General features: G+C 40.1%; 1 protein-coding gene across 1 annotated transcript in view; it reads left to right on the top strand.

Moving 5' to 3' along the window:
• The window catches only part of PKN2 (protein kinase N2), a 142098-nt gene that overhangs the window by 65776 nt on the left and 57526 nt on the right, over positions 1–18796 (top strand). The window contains exons 3-6 of the mRNA XM_079777089.1: positions 179–333; positions 9413–9530; positions 9840–9985; positions 10074–10287. Coding sequence (XP_079633215.1) covers positions 179–333; positions 9413–9530; positions 9840–9985; positions 10074–10287 — 633 coding nt within the window. The remainder of the gene's footprint in view (positions 1–178; positions 334–9412; positions 9531–9839; positions 9986–10073; positions 10288–18796) is intronic.

Here is an 18796-nt window from a genome sequence, read left to right as displayed (position 1 = left end):
CTTAAATATTTTCTTGGCTTGAATTTTTATATTATCTGGAAGCATAAGAAAATTCCATTTAGGTAACTTCAAACTCATCTTAAACCCCATAATTCTTTATTCTTTGAAAACATTAACTTCCCATTTTAAGCAGTAATTAGTCCTAGTAAGTAATTTTAACATACTATTTAATTTACAGATTGCCCAAGGACTCCAGACACTCCCAGTAGTGACCCTCGTTGTTCTACTAGCAATAATAGATTGATGGCCTTAAAAAAACAATTGGATATAGAGCTTAAAGTAAAACAAGGTGCAGAGAACATGATACAGATGTATTCAAATGGATCTTCAAAGGTAGGTACAATAAATGTAAGTGTATCCAGTCAATTCACATTATTCGCAGATTCTGTAAGTGTGAATTCACCTACCCAATAAAATTTATCTGTAACCTGACAAGAGTACTTATAACACTTCTACAGTCATTTGTGGACATATACAGAGGGACAATAAATTAGAATTATTTGATGTACATGTTCACAGCTAAGGTTGAATAATGTGATGCTCCACCTTCTCATGTAATCTCTTATATTATAAACCAGAGATTTTCAACTGGTGTGCCTCAAGAATTTTTAAAACATGCAATACCTGACTATTTAGTCAGAGGCACTGGCCTCTTTTTCCTTCGGTTGTCAAATTAAAAAATGACAACAGGCACCACAACATCTGTCTGGTGTGACCGAATCAAAAGTATCCTTTTTTTTATTTTTTATCAGATCGTCAAGAAATATATTTTGGTGTGCTGCAGAATTTTAGTAATTAGTTTGTGTGTGTCATGAGATGAAAAGGGTGAAAATTGCTGATATGAACAAGTATACTGTAAAATAAGTTGGAAACAAATGGTTTTTAAAATAACTTATTTCTACCTAAACCAATCAAAAAATACTTTTAGCTGTATGAGTAAAGGGTACATAGTAACTCTCCATATTTGCAACTTTTCTGGAACTCTAAAATTATTCTAAAACAAAAAGGTGATTTTAAAAATAGAGGCCCGATGCACGAAATTCGTGCAAGGGGCTTGGCCCTCAAAGCTGTGGTGGTTTGCCTCGGCCCCTCACAGCCCCAGCTTCGTCTGGAAGGTCGTCCAGAAGGATGTCTGGCTGTCCAGTCAAATTAGCACATTATGCTTTTATTATTATAGAAATTTAGGCTCTAATGAGTTTTCTATCACTACATACAGGTTTTTAGAAAAGGACAAATCAAAAGATAGGACATTCTGGCATGAGTGATTGATTGGACTAGACCTGTGGGTTTTAGCATATATGGTATGGACATATAATTCCTAATTGTAGAACAGTATTGTAGGGAGCAATTGTCACTACTGCAAATGTGTCCTTTTTCTGAGGTATGGTGTTGGAGAGAAAATGTTGGGAACCACTGAAATACATTATCATGAAGGTTCTTTCCAATCTCAGGTTCTATAGTTGTGTAATTTCCAAAAAGTCTTTAAAAAGTCAATCCTATCTAATAATAGACAAATATGCAAATTGACCATACCTCCGACACACCCACAAGCCACGCCCACCATCCAATCAGAGCGAGTATGCAAATTAACCCAAACCAAGTTGGCTACAGCCACAGAGAGCAAGGTTTCCTAGGTAACAGAGGAAGCCAAGCTTTCTGCCAGCCGTTGCAGGCCTAAGCCTCCACTCAAGCTACAAAGTTTCAATTATAGAAGGTAAACAAATTCAAACAAATGGCGGCAGAATGGAGCTTGAGAGAGCAGGCCAGGGTTGCCGCCGGCAACAGGGGAAGCAAAGCTTTCCACACACCCTGGCCGGGCCCACCCGCTTAAGGCAACAAAGTTTCAATTATAACCCCAACACAAATGGCTTCGGGCCTCGGAGGGAGCCCCAGGCTTGGCTCTGCTCCAGGCTACAAAGTTTCAATTGTAGAAGGAAAATAAATTCCAGATACCAGGGCCTCCGCTTGCGTTGCCAGGGGGCGTGGCCCGCCTGCAAACCACCACAGGCCCCTCGCTCAGGCCGCCCCACGCCCCAAGGGAACCCCACCCTGATCAGGGACACCCTTCAGGGCAAACCAGCTGGTCCCCACCCCTGTACCAGGCCTCTATCCTATCTAATAAAAGAGTACTATGCACATTGATCATCACTGCAACACACAATATAGCTGCCCCCATGTGGTCAAAGATCCTGCCCCCATGTGGACACAAGATGGCCACCACAAGATGTCCGGCCTGCAAGGGAGGGCAGTTGGAGGTGATCAACCCTGCAGGAGAGGGCAGTTAGGGGTAACCAGGCCGGCAGAGGAGGGAAGTTGGGGGCAAACAGGCTGGCAGCGGAGTGGTTAGGGGGTGATCAGGCTGGCAGGCAGAAGCGGTTAGGGGCAATCAGGAAGGCAGGCAGGCAAGCAGTTGGGAGCCAGCGGTCCTGGATTGTGAGAGGGATGTCCGACTGCCCGTTTAGGCCCGATCCCTGGGATCGGGCCTAAACGGGCAGTCGGACATCCCTTGAGGGGTCCCAGATTGGAGAGGGTACAGGCTGGGCTGAGGGACAACCCCCCTCCGTGCACGAATTTCGTGCACCGGGCCTCTAGTTTATTATAAAATCCACCTTTTTACTCTCAACTCTTTACTTCAAAGATACTTGGCTCTGCAAATTAGTGTTTCTTATATATTTTAATAGATATTCCTTAAGTAATTTCAGAATGAAAGTTTAGGCATTTGTTTGTTTTGTTTATTTTGTTTTTAGTTTAGGAAGAGTTTGAAATCGGGATGGGGGAAATCTTTGCTTGGAGCCATGTAACATACCTACCCACCCAAATGAAATTTGGGAGGACAGAAAAGAAAGAAATGTATATATGTTTTAAATAAAATTTTGAAATCTTAGTTATGAAAATGAGATTATATGCAGTATTTCCAAAGAATTTTAAAATTATTTTTAGAGAAATATATTTGTTTATACTTGATACAATACTTATATGATATGATACTTGATAGCATGTTATTTCACTCACTTTGAACATTTCTGGAGTTGTAGAGTTGGTTTTTCTGTGTTACTTTTAATATTGACCTTTTGTTGTTTTTATCGGTGTTATTTTGGACTTCTTTTTAAGGCAAATACTGTGTTTTTGGAATGCAATGTATTATGTGGAGTGTTCTAAAATAACCCAGCTACCACCCTCTGGAGTAAGGTTTTTTTAATGTAGGGTTGATGAATTAGATTGAGAGGTTAATGAACCCTTTGAGGTTATAGGAGAAGTAAGTGCGTATGTTGATAGATGGATGGATGAGAGAGCCATAGATTTCACTGTATTCTCAGCGTGGCCTGTGGGGCCTCCCACCCCCAAATTGAGCAGGGGTATGGACATATTAAAATCCTATCTAATAAAGAGGGAATATGCTAATTGACCCTCACGCCATTGCAAAGATGGCAGCACCCACAGCCAATAAGGAGGGGATATGCTAATTGACTGTCCCGCCCTCAAAGATGGCAGCACCCGCAGCCAATAAGAAGGGAAAATGCTAATTGACTGCCACGCCCTCAAAGATGGTGGCTCCCATAGCCACAAGATGGTGGCTCCCATTCCCCTCAGGCCCACCCCCAGGTAGGCCCAGCTGCTCCGCACACCTACCTCCAGAGTTCCCCAGTCCCCTCAACCCCCCAGCCGCCCAGGGCCAGCCTGAGGTGCAGGCAAGCTTCGGATGGCGGCTGCCCTGCCGCCCAGGGCTGGCCCAAGGCACAGGCAAGCCTTAGATGGCGGCTGCTCAGCCGAAGTCCGAGGCCCAGGCAAGCCTCATATGTCGGCTGCCCAGGCGCCCAGGGCCGCCTGAGGCTCAGGTAACCAGGGCTGGCCAAGGCTTGCGCTGCTGGCAGTGGCAGCAGCAGAGGTGTGATGGGGCATCGCCTTCCTCTGATCGCTGGGTCGCCTCCCACCTCTGAGGGCTCCTGGACTGTGAGAGGGGGCAGGCCAGGCTGAGGGACCCACCCCCCCTCCAGTGCATGAATTTTCATACACCGGGCCTCTAGTACATAGATAACTTATGATAACCATAGGTCCAGAATGAACAGGGCTATGAGCAGGCTGCTAAAGCAAATAGATAATTCTCCAATAGCTTTTGTTTTTAATTAAAGCTTCATTTATTTGAGATTGGTTCAAGTGGAGGTCCAGAACATATTAACAGCTTCTGCAATTTCTGAGGTATTGCGTGTTTTAAAAATTCTGTGGCACACTGGTCGAAAAATTGCTAGTTTACAGTATAAGAGATTACACAAGAAGGGGAAGTGTCACCTTGTTTATCTGTCAGAAGAAATCATTAAAGTATTCGTATAAGATTTAAAGTACGATTTGGAGTTTAAGAAGGATTACTTTCTAGGCATGGTGATCTGGGTAAACCTAGTATATACAGGGTAAGGAACTGTGGAAAACCATGGCTTGTTCTAAGAAATGGGAGTGCTTTCATATGGCTATAACAGAGGCTCTCAACTTATTTCTTATCCAACATACCTGAGGGTAGGTAGAATGCACTTCTAATAATAGTAACAATCATCAACTGTAACAGTCATTTTCAATGAAAGGCCATACCCTTGTGGGAGAATAAATCTGAATCTCCATAAAGGCACATTTTATTTTAGAAAAGTCCTCTAGGTGATTTCAACGGGACTTTTTATTCTCCACTGGGAGAGCTTTCAGTAAGTGAGGTATAATGAGAGGTGTAGCATAATTGAAAGACAAACCAGATTATAAAGTACTTGGTACAAAATGAAGCATCTGAGATTCTGTCTTAGGAGATATGTGGAGCTGCTGAAAGACTTTTAGCAGTGAAAGCAAAGAAGGCAGGGTCAAAGCTATTTAGATAGAATAAATATGTAGTGTCTGAATATGAGGAAGAAGTCAGAGTCAATGATTCTTAGATTGGTATGTAGACTGACTGGTGAATGGCAATTCATGACCGAGAGCAAATTTAGATTCATGGATGGTTAATTCAATTTGGTAATAAATAAACATCTTTAGAATTCTGGTTATTGAATTCTGTATGACAAAATTATTACCCCAGTACATGTTATAGCCAGAATTGCTCTTTTGAGAGCTAAGTCAGATATTTTTATACTTCTGTTCAAAACCCTCCAAGGACTTTCTAGCATGCTTAGAACAAAATCCAGAGTCCTTACGGTGACTCTGCAAGTTCATACATGATTTACCCCTCACTGCCTTCTGATCTTTTCTTCTAAAACACTCATTCTCTCTCTTTACCCTCTAGCTATATTAGCTTCTTTGGATATCTTGAACATACCAAGCATGCTCTTACCTCAGGGCCTTTGTATTTACTGTGTTTCTGCCTACATTATCTCTTTTCCCAAGAACTTCCGTTGCTTTCTCTCTCTCGCTTCATTACAATCTCTGCTCAGATGCTACCTCTTCAGCAAGCTCTATACAATTATCCTATGCAAAACAGCAACCTGTCTCTCCTTATCCCTGACATTGCATTACCACTACTTGAGGTTATAATTTACACAATCAATTTCTTTTTCATGTTAACAACAGAATGTAGATTTCATGACTCTAAGTAGCACCATTGGTTTTCAGAATAATCTCTGAGGGCTTGATAGGCATGTTGAAGAGATATTTCTCATTCATATAGGCAGATTACAAACCTAGCTATTTATTAAAATTTGGGATTCTTTCTGGCCTCTGTCACATTTTTAAAAAATGCTCCCAGGTCTTTCATACTTATTTCTCATTTGAAAATACCTGACCATCCACCCAGGTCTCCCTCTCCCCAATCTTCCAATCTTCACATATTCCAATCTTATCTATATTAATAGCCCACAAAACCTTTCTGGATTCCTTTAGCTAAAACTGATCCTATCTGCCCTGGCTGGCTCAGTTGGTTGGAGCAATTGTCTGGTACACCAAAAAAAGTTGCAGGTTCAGTTCCCGGTCAGGGAACATACCTAGGTTACAGATTCTATCCCATCTGGGGCATGTATGGGAGGCAACCGGTTGATTGATGTTTCTGTCACTCATGGATGTTTCTGTTTCTCTCTCTTTTTCTCTTTCCTTCTGTCTCCCTCTCCCCTTCCCCCACCCCTTCTTTCTCTCTCGCTCTCAAATCAATAAACATATCCTCTGGTGAGGATTAAAACGAAAAAGAAATTATTCTATCTTCCTTTGAATTTTTCTTTGGCTACTTTTAACATTCTGATACATATAATAATTATATCTATTCAAACTAAGTTTTGTAGGGTATATCATAATTGATTAATTGTTTAATTAATTAATTGTTAAGCTGATTAATTATTTTCACTGGATGTGACCACATTTAACACTTACAAAGTAAGCCATAAATATGTGATTTATTTATTTATTTCTGAAAGCTCTGTGTGTGATGTAGTTTATGACTTGCAAAACAAAAATAGTTTTTTATAAATTGAAAAAATATTGTACATTGGAAATATAACTATCAGGCATTGTAGAGTGTTAACATTAGGTAACTACTTTATTAGGTTGAACCACATAAGATTGCTGTTCAAAATCAGTCAGCAGCATTTTCATATGGTTCAAACTAATGTATGTAAAAATCTTCCCAAAGTTTTAGCATAAAAACAAGTATTTCTCTGATACATAAACCAGTTGATGTACTTTGGAATTACCTTATCTTTTACCTCAAACATATTAGGTGCTCAATAAAAAATAAAGGAATGCCTGAAAGCAGAAAACTGACATGTAGTTACTGTAAATTGTTTGTGACAGGTAATATCCAATGTCAGTTTTAAATGCCTTCATCATACTTTGACATCTGTGCAGATCTTCAGTAATCTGTGGGAAAATTCACTTATTTTAAAAATGAAATACAAATGATCTTCCTTGAATGTTGAATTGAAATAGTTAAGAAAGGAGTGTTTCCAAAAAAGTGACAGGACTACTGTCTTTCACATACTGATAAAATAATAAGAGTAGATTAGTTAAAAAGTATAGTATTATATAGTTTACTTAATATTTATACTTTTACATTAGAACTTAATTAAAATAAGATAATCATGGTTTTTATTGCTCTAAAAGAGAATATTTTAATGCCATTCATGTGCTAGGTAATATAATTTTAGTTTATTTAATGCATACAAAAGCTGTATAGTTTAGAGTGGCATTTCCATTTACATAATTTCTTCAAGAAACCTAAAGCTTGTAGAAGATAGGTAACTAACCAAAATTTATAAATATAATAAGATTTGGGCCTAAGTCTATCTGATTGCAAAACATATTTGGCCCTAATAAATTCGGAGCTTTGGAATACTGAGTTTTTCTCTTACTCTGATCTGGTCTCAGAGGAAAGTTATTTCAAATCTTTAGTTTGTCTGATGTTCCTAATACTGGATAAGAGGAGGAATTAAAGTAAGAGAAAGATCTTTTCATTTTAAATTTGGGAGGTGAATAGGTATATTCATAAAAGCATTTGTAAATCATAGACAAACACCAAATTCAAGATAGTATCGTTACTGGTACAGCATAATTAACAAATATTGTGTGTGTGTGTGTGTGTGTGTGTGTAAACTTCTTCATGGTATAAATTAATAGGTAAGGGACTTAAACTATTTCAGTTTATTTCCTTGGTGTGAAATCTAAATTTATTTAATAAATAAAATCTGACTAGAAGTTTTTTTCTTAAATGACTGGCCTTGGAAGCAAGAAAGAAATGAAAGCAAAATTTATAAATTTGCTTTTTCCTCCACTGTGTATCAATCTAGTTTGATGTTTAACATAATATACTTTAGATTACTTTCTTTTTTTTCGTATATAATAGCAATAGTATCTCTCCCACCACATATGTCTTCATCCTGTCCTTTATAGTACTCTGTGTGTGTGTTCGATTTATTGAAGTGATGCTATATCTGGTGCTTGCCTCTTAGCTTCCAGTCTTGAGTCTCCTGGACAATAAAGGTTGATTATATGCTATTTTATTTCTAAATTAATACTAATTGTATTAGTAGTGATAAAAGTAGAGATGCTTAAAATTGGCCTTTCTTGTGAAATAAGTGCTTCCTAACGTATGCTCAGTTTTATTTATCATTTTCTTTTTTGTGGACTGAAGCCTACTAGATTTTGACAACTAATGTAACTGTCTAAATAGGAGATAGCATTAACTTCTATCACTTGTTTTATATCAAACCTCTGAAGAAAATTTCCTATATTAGTTTTCTATGGCTGCTGTAACAAATTACTACAAATTTAATGGCTTTAAAACCACACAGATTTATTATGTTACAACTTTGAAATTGAGAATTTTAAAATAGATCTCACTGAGCTAAAATCAAGGTCTTGTCAGAGTTGTGTTTTCTTCTGGAGGATAGGGGATAATTCACTTTCTTGTTCTTTCCAACTTTATAGGCTGCCCACATTCGTGGCTCATGGCCCTCTTCCTCTAGCTTTGAAGCCAACAATAGCAGGTTCAGTTCTTCTCATCTACCTCCTCATCTGCCTTCCTCTTCCACATTTAAGAACCCTTGTGATTACGTTGGGTCCATCTAGATAATCCATGATAATCTCTATATTTTGAGATTGGGTGATTAACATCTAATTCTATCTACTATCTTAATTCCCCTTTTGCCATGTAAGGTAACATGTTCACAGTGTAGGCTGATTTCCAAATTTAAAATTTATCTGCTCACAAGTTTTCAGGATATGGACTTATATGGGTGGGTTATTATTTTGCCTACCACACTTCTGTCAGTAATATTCAAGTGTTATTATAACTAAACTGAGATGTACAGCACAATAATGCCATTTCACTTAATTCAGGACCTTTCTTGAAGTCTTAAGAGATGACAATATTCACTATAATTTCCACTCTAGCTTTACTGAGGTCTCCTTTTTTGACATTCAGGAGTTTCTAGGGACTTTTCTCATCATAACCTGTGTTGACAAATGCTATTTCCTATTCCTTTGTCAGAATTTAAAGTAACACACATACTGTCTACAATTAGCTATTTTTAAAATGTGTGAAGCTCTATGAAATTTAATGTAATGGGAGAGGAAGAGATTTTCTAAAAATTTCAGGCGTAGTGCTGAGACAGCTCACATACAGTGCTTCTGAATATGAGAGTTACTGGCCATGGTATATGAAAATTCTCATGTTAAGCAATGAAAGAAAATTACTAATGTGAATTTGGATTTTTAAAAAACCAGTAGTAAGACTTACTTGCTTTCTCTCAAATTGTCTTAATGGAGTTGTTTTGTCACCTTTTCTGCTTGATGACTTTTTAAAATAAATGTATTGATAAGTATGTATAGTTATAGTGTTCACAATGTTCTTTGAACTCTTGTTTTACACTTTGCTGATATCATTTGATCTTATTTAGAATCTGTGAAAATGTTTTGTCTCTTTATCTGCTTACCTTTACAAACTTATTTTTAACAGGATCGGAAACTCCATGGCACAGCTCAGCAACTGCTCCAGGACAGCAAGACAAAAATAGAAGTGATACGAATGCAGATTCTTCAGGCAGTCCAGACCAATGAATTGGCTTTTGACAATGGTGATGGAATAGAAATAAATTTTCATTCTGATGATTATGGGCAATATGATATGCTAAATAACTTTATGTAAAAAAGACACAGCGTTTAAAATTGAGGGGGAGGCAGCATTATGGTGGGTTTTTTTTTTTTATCTTACGTTTTTAATCTTTGAGTTTTGATCTAAAAAAAGGCGCTATATCAAAATTGTACCTGTTATGTATTCAGTGCTTTAAGGACTGTTCTTTTAATGTAAGAATTCATTTTTTTTATTGATGAGTTTTAATTACTACATATTAGGAAGTGAAGTAACTTTGTTTTTGCTCTCCTAGCAAAACCTGTCATAAGTCCTCTTGAACTTCGGATGGAAGAATTAAGGCATCATTTTAGGATAGAGTTTGCAGTCGCAGAAGGTGCAAAGAATGTGATGAAATTACTTGGCTCAGGAAAAGTAACAGACAGAAAAGCACTTTCAGAAGTAATTTTAAATAAAAATTTTAACTTAAATATATTACTCAAAGAATGTAGTTATTTAAATAATAACAATTGTCTTTTCCCTGTCCAAGGCTCAAGCAAGATTTAATGAATCAAGTCAGAAGTTGGACCTTTTAAAGTATTCTTTAGAACAAAGATTAAATGAACTTCCCAAGAATCATCCCAAAAGCAGTATCATTATTGAGGAGCTTTCACTTGTTGCATCACCAACACTAAGTCCACGTCAAAGTATGATATCTACACAAAATCAATATAGTACACTATCGAAACCAGCAGCACTAACAGGTATGTAGTATATATCTTCTGATTATTTTTGGTGCTTTTTTGGCTACATCTGGTCCTATTTTAATAAATGAATAAAAACTTGGGCACAGATTTTTAAAAATATTGTGGGGAGATACATATAACATAAATGAATTATTTTAACCATTTAAAAATATACAATTCAAAGGTGTTTAGTATATTTCTAATGTTGTGTAACTATCACCACTATCTAGTTACAGAACATTTTCATTACCCCAGAAGGAAACCTCATACCCATTCCCCTTTCCCCTCCAGCTCCTGGCATCCACTATTGGCTTTTGTCTCTGTAGATTTGTCTGTTGTAGATATGTCCTTCAAGCAAAATTTTATCATTTTGTGGCCTTCTGTGTCTAGCTTCTTTGATTTAGTGTACTGTTTTCAAAGTTTGTGCATGTAGCATGTATCAATGCTTCATTCCTTTTTATGGCTAAACTAGAGACCCGGTGCACGAAATTTGTATATGGGAGGCGGGTGTCCCTCAGCCCAACCTGTGTCCTCTTGCAATCCGGGACTCCTCAGGGGATGTTGGTCCTAAACCGGCATTTGGACATCCCTCTTGCAATCCGGAATGCTACATGCACCAATGACCATACTTTTCATACAGGTGAAAGGCATCTTGCTGTTGTATGGGCAGCTACATTTTTTTGCCCTGATTATAAAACGTAGTACACAACATGGTCCTTCTGAGGCAGTAGTACCATCTTCCCCATCTTATGGGTGGAAAAACTGAAGCAGAGAGATGTTAAGTAATTGGCTTTGTCACAGTTATAAGTGTCAGAATCAGGGCAGACCACAAAATGTGCAAGCCAGAGTCCATGCATGTCATCGCTGCATCATCCTGTTTTTTCAGTGTTAGAGTAGCCTTGCCAGGTTTTAATTTTTAAATCTAAGAGACTGTTCCCAATATATAGGGTAGGGTCCCTAGGCCTGGCCACCGATCAGGGCCATCTGTGGGGCAACGGGCAGACGGGGCGATCGGGGGGCCCCCATTGACTCTGACTGCTAGCCAACCCCGCACCCCTGATCGCCATCGCTGGTCACCTTCCTCTTGGGGGGCAGATGCTAATGCAGGAGCGTCTGTCCCCTAGCAGTCAGTACGCGTCATAGCAGCCAGTTGTTCCACTGTTCAGTCGATTTGCATATTAGGGTTTTATTATCTATACCAGTGATGGGCAACCTTTTGAGCTTGGTGGGTCAAACTTCGCCAAAAAACTGAGCATAACTCGGGTAGTGTATCACTTTGAGGAAAAAACTAACTCCAAGACTCTAGTCGCAAATGTTTCATCCTCAGGAGCAGCAAATGTTTCATCCTCGGCATGCGGCCGCGTGTCATCAAAAATGGCTACGCGTGTCAGTGCTGACACACATGTCATAGGTTCGCCATCACTGATCTATACTAATAAAAGGATAATATGCTAATTAGACTGGACATCTTCCAGACATCCTTCCTGACAAAGCCGGGGGCGTGGTTGGCCTGCAAACCACCGACAGCCCCTCACCCAGGCCAGCCCCGCCCCAGCAGGGATCCCCCACCTTGATCCGGGGCCACCTTCAGGGCAGGCCATTCGGTCCTCACCCATGAACCAGGCCTCTATCCTATCCTATATAATAAAGAGTTAATATGCAAATTGACCTTCACGCCCTCATAAGATGGCTGCCTACGACCAGGCCAGTAGGGGGTTGGTGAGGGACAACCAAACGACTCAACAGCAGACTGCGTGGGGCGATCAGCCGGCAGGGAGGGGCAGTTAGGGGTGACCAGGCTGGCAGAGGGGGGCATTTGGGGGTGACCAGGCTGGCAGGGAGGGGGCAGTTGGGGGCAACCTGGCCAGCAGGGGGGGAACAGTTAGGGGTGACCAGGCAGGCAGGCAGGTGAGCAATTAGGAGCCAGCAGTCCAGGATTGTGAGAGAGATGTCCCAGATTGGAGAGGGTGCAGGCTGAGCTGAGGGGGACCCCCCACACACACACACACCCCGTGCACGAATTTCGTGCACTGGGCCTCTAGTACAATATAAGGGTAATATGCAAATTGACCCTAACAGCCGAACAACCACTGGACTAGTCACTATGAGGCTCACAGACCACCTCTTGGTCCCTTTTTCTGGCTGGCAGGTTCCGATTGCCTGATGGCCACCTGCTGTGGGGGCAGGGGGCAGTGAGTGGGCAGGAACAGCTGACCTCTCGGTTCCTTCTCCCGGCCGTCAGGCACCAATCACCCGATGGCGAACTGGGGAAGATGGCTCTGATGGCTCTGATTGCAGACCAGGCCTAGGGCCCGTACCCACTCACAAATTTTGTGCGCCGGGCCTCTAGTATAGGACTAGAAGCCCGGTGCACGAAATTCGTGCACGGCGGGGGGTTGTCCCTCAGCCCAGCCTGTACCCTCTCCAATCTGGGACTCCTGGAGGGATGTCCGACTGCCCGTTTAGGCCCGATGCTGGTGGGCCTAAATGAGCAGTCAGACATCCCTCTCACAATCCAGGACTGCTGGCTCCCAACTGCTTGCCTGCCTGCCTTCCTGATTGCCCCTAACCGCTTCTGCCTGCCAGCCTGATCACCCCCTAACCACTCCGCTGCCAGCCTGGTTGATGCTTAACTGCTCCCCTGCCAGCCTGTTTGCCCCCAACTTCCCTCCTCTGCCAGCCTGGTAACTTCTAACTGCCCTCTCCTGCAGGGTTGATCACCTCCAACTGCCCTCCCTTGCAAGCCTGGTCCCTCTCAACTGCCCTCCCTTGCAGGCCTGGTCCCTCACAACTGCCCTCCCTTGCAGGCCGGGTGCCTCCCAACTGCCCTCCCCTGCTGGCCATCTTGTAGTGGCCATCTTGTGTCCACATGGGGGCAGGATCTTTGACCACATGGGGGCAGCTATATTGTGTGTTGCAGTGATGATCAATCTGTATATTACTCTTTTATTAGATAGGATAGAGGCCTGGTGCATGGGTGGGGGCCAGCTGGTTTGCCCTGAAGGGTGTCCCGGATCAGGGTGGGGTTCCCTTGGGGCATGGGGCGGCCTGAGCGAGGGGTCTGTGGTGATTTGCAGGCCGGCCATGCCCCCTGGCAACCCAAGCGGAAGCCCTGGTATCTGGAATTTATTTTCCTTCTACAATTGAAACTTTGTAGACTGGAGCAGAGCCAAGCCTGCTGCTCCCTCTGGGGCGACAGCCATTTCTGTGGCAGTTAATTCACCTTCTACAATTGAAACTTTGTAGCCTTAAGCGGGTGAGCCCGGCCAGGGTGTGCGGAAAGCTTTGCTTCTCCTGTTGCCGCCAGCAACCCTGGCCTGCTCTCTCAAGCTCCATTCTGCCGCCATTTGTTTGAATTTGTTTACCTTCTATAATTGAAACTTTGTAGCTTGAGTGGAGGCTTAGGCCTGCAACGGCTATGGGAAAGCTTGGCTTCCTCTGTTACCTGGGAAACCTTGCTCTCTGTGGCTGTAGCCATCTTGGATGGGGGTTAATTTGCATACTCGCCCGGCTTTTCTGGTGGGCGTGGCTTATGTAACGGAGTGATGGTTAATTTGCATATTACCATTTTATTAGAGAGGATAATATTCCATTGTATGGGTATATATATATGAGATTTTTGTTTACTTATTCATCAATTGATAAATGTTTAGGTTGTTTCCACCTTTTGACTATTGTGAATAATGTTGCTATGAACATTTGTGTACAGGTTTTTGTTTGAACACCTCTTTTCATTTACTTTGGATATATTCCTAGGAACACTAGGTCATGTGGTAATTTCAAGTTTGTAATGTTGAGGAACTGTCAAGCTGTTTATCACAGTGACTGCATCATTTTACATTCTCAGCAGTGATGTATGAATGTTTTTATTTCTTTATATCCTCACCAACACTTTTTTTTTTTATTGCCATTCTAGTAGGTTTATTCTTGCAAGTGGGTAGTGAGGTTTCCTTTTAGTTGTATAAAGGTTTGCTTCATATATTTTCAGGCTCTGTTGTTAAGTGTGCATATGTTTATAATTCTTTTATCGATGGATTTATTTTACTCTTATAAAAATCACATTTCTTTTTTGTATACTGTAATAATTTTGGATTTAAAGTCTATTTTGTCTGATACTAGTATAAGCTACCCCAGCTCTCTTTTGGTTACTATTTACATTGATTTTTTTTTTTTTTTTTACCCTTTCACTTTCAATCTGTGTCTTTGGATCTAAAATGAGAGTCTCTCTTAGACAGCATATAGTTGGATCGTGTTTCTTTTTATCCATTCTGCCAATCTCTGCCTTTAACTTAAATAGTTTAAAACAGTATGTTTGAGGTAATTACCTAAATGCTAACGTACAATTCTGATGCTAACGACACAGTTAGGTCAGATTTCGAAAGTTAATGGCACAGTCCCCCACAAGACTACACTAGTTTCAGAGACAAGCTGCAAGCTTGGTGTTTCCTCAACCATCCTTACTTCTGACCAACTGGCTATAAATTCTAGGGTTCCCACTACCACCTCAGGCTCAGTAATTTTGTAGAACAATTCACAGAACTCAGGAAAGGTCTATCTTTACAATTTCAGTTTTCTTATAAAGTACAGTAAAAAAAAGAAAAGAAAAGAAAAGAAAAAGAAAAAGATACATAGGGAGAGGTCTAGGAGGATCCCAAATTCGAAGCTTTCTTGTCCTTAGCATACAGCCCTCTCTCAGTACATCATTTTCTGTCAAAAACCAGAAATTTCAGCCCTAGCTGATTTGAATAGAGTGTTGGCCTGCAGACAGAAGGGTCCCGAGTTCGATTCCAATCAAAGCACATGTCCAGGTTGTGGGCTCTATATCCAGTGGGGAGTGTGCAGAAGGAAGACGATCAATGATTCTCTCTCATCATTGATGTTTCTCTCTCTCCCCCTCTCCCTTCCTCTCTGAAATCAATAAAAATACTTTTTTTAAAAATCAACAGAAATTTCACTTTAGCTGGGAGTATCCGAGTTTTTATTGTGGCTTCATTATGTAGGAGTAACTGATTGAATCATTGGCCTCTTGTTTGAAATCAGTCTTCAGCCCCTCATCTCTCTCTGAAGGTCAGAGATCAGGTGGATATGTGTCTCTAAGCACCAGCCCTCTAATCATATAGTTGGTCTTTCCAGTGTAACCAGCCCCCCAAGCTAAAACTGTGTCACTTGGTTAGCATAAAATTACATGTGGCTTGAGGGGCTCATCATGAATAACAAATATAGTGCTATTACCAGGGAAATTACAAGGTTAGAGGCTCCTTCCCAAGAAATAACATCAATTAGATTTTCAGGGTAGATAAGAAGTTACCTATTTGATTTATATATATATATATATATATATATATATATATATATATATATATACACACACACACACACACACATATACATATATATATGTATATTTATATGTAACATTTCACGTTAAATTTTAAAAAAAGCAAACAAGTTGAAAATAAAAAATGGAAAATATTCACTAAGTAACTTCACGCATGAGAAGAATGGTATAGCTCTACTAAAAACAGACCAAATAAACTGCAAGTCGAAGAGTATTTTAGAAAATAAATATTTATAATGATAAAAAAATAAATTCATCAATAAGCCGTAACAACACTAAATATATATGCTCCTAATTAAAAGTAAAATAAAATAGGAGGTAAAACTTAATGGAATTGAAATGGTTTGCAACTGACCTTACCCATTTAATGCCTGATTTGATACTTTAAGGGCATTTATGAGAGCTTCTTTTTGAGCTCTACTAAAGCCAGGTTTTTAAAAGAGATCTTGTTGGTTCAAACCAGAGAGACATGATTCATGTTTGTGGACTAGGCTTATGGGAACTTTTATTCGCAGGAAGATTCTGATTCCTGTGCTTGCCTTACACTTGTAATTTCTGATATCCGTGATAGCTGATGCCTGTTTTTATGTTTATATCTGGTCTCTGGGCTCCCAAAATGTCTGTACATTAATAAACATTTATTGTTGTAAAAAATAAATAAGGGAAACAGAGACTAAGCAGCCTCTGGGATAACATTAAAAATACAAACATACACTCTGGCTGGTGTGTTCAGTGCTTAGAGCGTTGGTCCTCACACCAAAGAGTCGATATGAGGTTAAAGGCACCTATCTGGGTTGTAGTAAGAGATTAACGGTAGTAGTATTAAAATAGAACAACTATAATATAATGTAATAAAAGTTTTGTGAATATGGTCTCTCTCACCTTTCTTCTTGTGATGATATTAGATGATGAAATCCCAAACCTGTTCCTGAAGGTGCATAATCAATCACTTACTTGGCAATAAATGGCTTGGTGTCACTCATTTCAGGGGATCCCTTACTGAAGTCTTCATGTAGGCTCATTACTTCGTGGTGCAACATACTGCTGTCAGTCAGACCATGTTTTCTGTTCATGCCTTTCATCCACAAATTTAACACCTTTTCCATCATATTTATAAGCACTTATCATACACCGTGGCTGTAACGTTTGCAGTTTGAGGTATAACAGCAAAATTAGCAAGAATTTCTTTTTCCTTCTTCACAGTGTCACAGATAGAACTTCGTTTCACAGTAGATCTTATCAATCTTAGTGTAAAATTTTTTTTCTTTTCTTATTAAGTCAAAAATTTTCAACTTCTCATTTAACACACTTTATGGCTTCCCTTTGGCTTATCCAAATTGCCAGCATCACTACTATTGTGCTTTGGAGCCATTAAGTAAAATAAGGGTTACTAAGATACAAGCACTGTGATATCATGACAAATAGATCTGATAATTGAGACAGCTGCAACGTGACTAAGGGATGGATAGCTTCTATACCGTGGATACACTGGACAGAGGGATGATTCATGTCCCAGGCAGGAAGGAGCAGCAAGCATAGTGCAAGATTTCATCATGTGACTCAGAACAGCGCAGTTTAAATCTTACGAGTTGTTTATTTCTGGAATTTTTCATTTGGCATATTCAGACTGAGGTTGACCATGAGTAACTGAAACTGAAAGCGAAACTATGGATAAGGAAGCACTACTGAACGTGGTAAATATTTTACAATAAAAAGGCAATGACAATTATCTAAGTTTTACTATCTTATGATTTAGTCATGAACACATTAATATTCAAGAATTTCTGAATGATTGATTAAAATATGGTTTTCCAATATTTGAAAATTACTATTTCTAGAAAAGTAATAAAGCCATGTTTTAGAAAATCGACGGATATAGCTAGAAATTTTTTTTCTTTTCTGGCTTGCTCTTCTCCCCAATTCTTTTCAATTCTTTTCCTCTTCTTTATTCCTGAAGTTGAACTTTACTCAAGTGATATAAATCGGCAGTCTAAAAGAAGTATCTTAGTTCTTAATACAGTTTGGTTTAAAAAAAATTCCACTAAATATGAGGTAACTAGGAAGAGACTTAGTATTGGTATTAATCCTTTGCACTCGCTTGCTTTTTTCTTGATTCCTTTATTCTACTCAGGATTTAATTTTTTAAATACCCCAGATTTTACAAAGCGCGGCAGTAGAATAAAAAATGGGAGTTTCTTTTCATACAAACTTATTTATTTGGATTTTTTTTATATTTCAAATTATTGATACATTCAAAGAGTAATTTTAATCTCGACATCGGAGTGCAAAAGGTTAATAAAGGAGTAGACATGATGAAGGATTAGTAAGAACATTTACTATCCTGAGTTTTTCACTGAATGGTAGTATTTATGGTTTGTCTCATTTGTTCTCTGGTTTATTTTGTGGTTGTATAATTATAATACTGAACTTACATATTTGTTGCTACTTTGATATACTGTGTAATTGAATCTTTTAGGTCCACATTTTGAGACACTTAATAGTTTTTATAAAAGAAGACTTCCTCAAAATTAAAAAATGCTACTCACTTGTACCAAGATTAAATGTTGAATTTAGTAAAATGTAATCCTATCTAATAAAAGAGTAATATGCAAATTGACCATCACTCCAACACACAAGATGGCTGCCCCCATGTGGACACAAGATGGCTACCACAAGATGGCCAGCAGGGGAGGGCAGTTGGGAGGGAATAGGCCTGCAAGGGAGGGCAGTTGGGGGCGATCAAGCCTGCAGGGGAAGGCAGTTAGGGGTGACCAGGCCGGCAGAGGAGGGAAGTTGGGGGCAACTGGGCCTGCAGGGAAGGGCAGTTGGGGGGGACCCAGGCCTGTAGGGGAGAGGAGTTGGGGGGGGACCAAGCCTGCAGGGGAGGGTAGTTAGGGGTGAACAGGCCTGCAGCGGAGGGCAGTTAGGGGCAAATAGGCTGGCAGGGGAGCAGTTAGGCATCAATCAGGCTGGTAGGGGAGTGGTTAGGGGGTGATCAGGCTGGCAGGCAGAAGCGGTTAGGGGCAATCAGGAAGGCAGACAGGCGAGCAGTTGGGAGCCAGCAGTCCTGGATTGTGAGAGGGATGTCCGATTGCCCGTTTAGGCCCGATCCTACCCTAAACGGGCAGTTGGACATCCTGCACCAGGCCTCTAATAGATATATAAATAAAACTGCAGAACACCAAAGAC

This window comes from Cnephaeus nilssonii (assembly GCF_951640355.1).
Source record: "Cnephaeus nilssonii genome assembly, chromosome: 7".
Classification (NCBI taxonomy): Eukaryota; Metazoa; Chordata; class Mammalia; order Chiroptera; family Vespertilionidae; genus Cnephaeus; species Cnephaeus nilssonii.
This window is presented reverse-complemented; position numbering and strand designations above follow the sequence as displayed.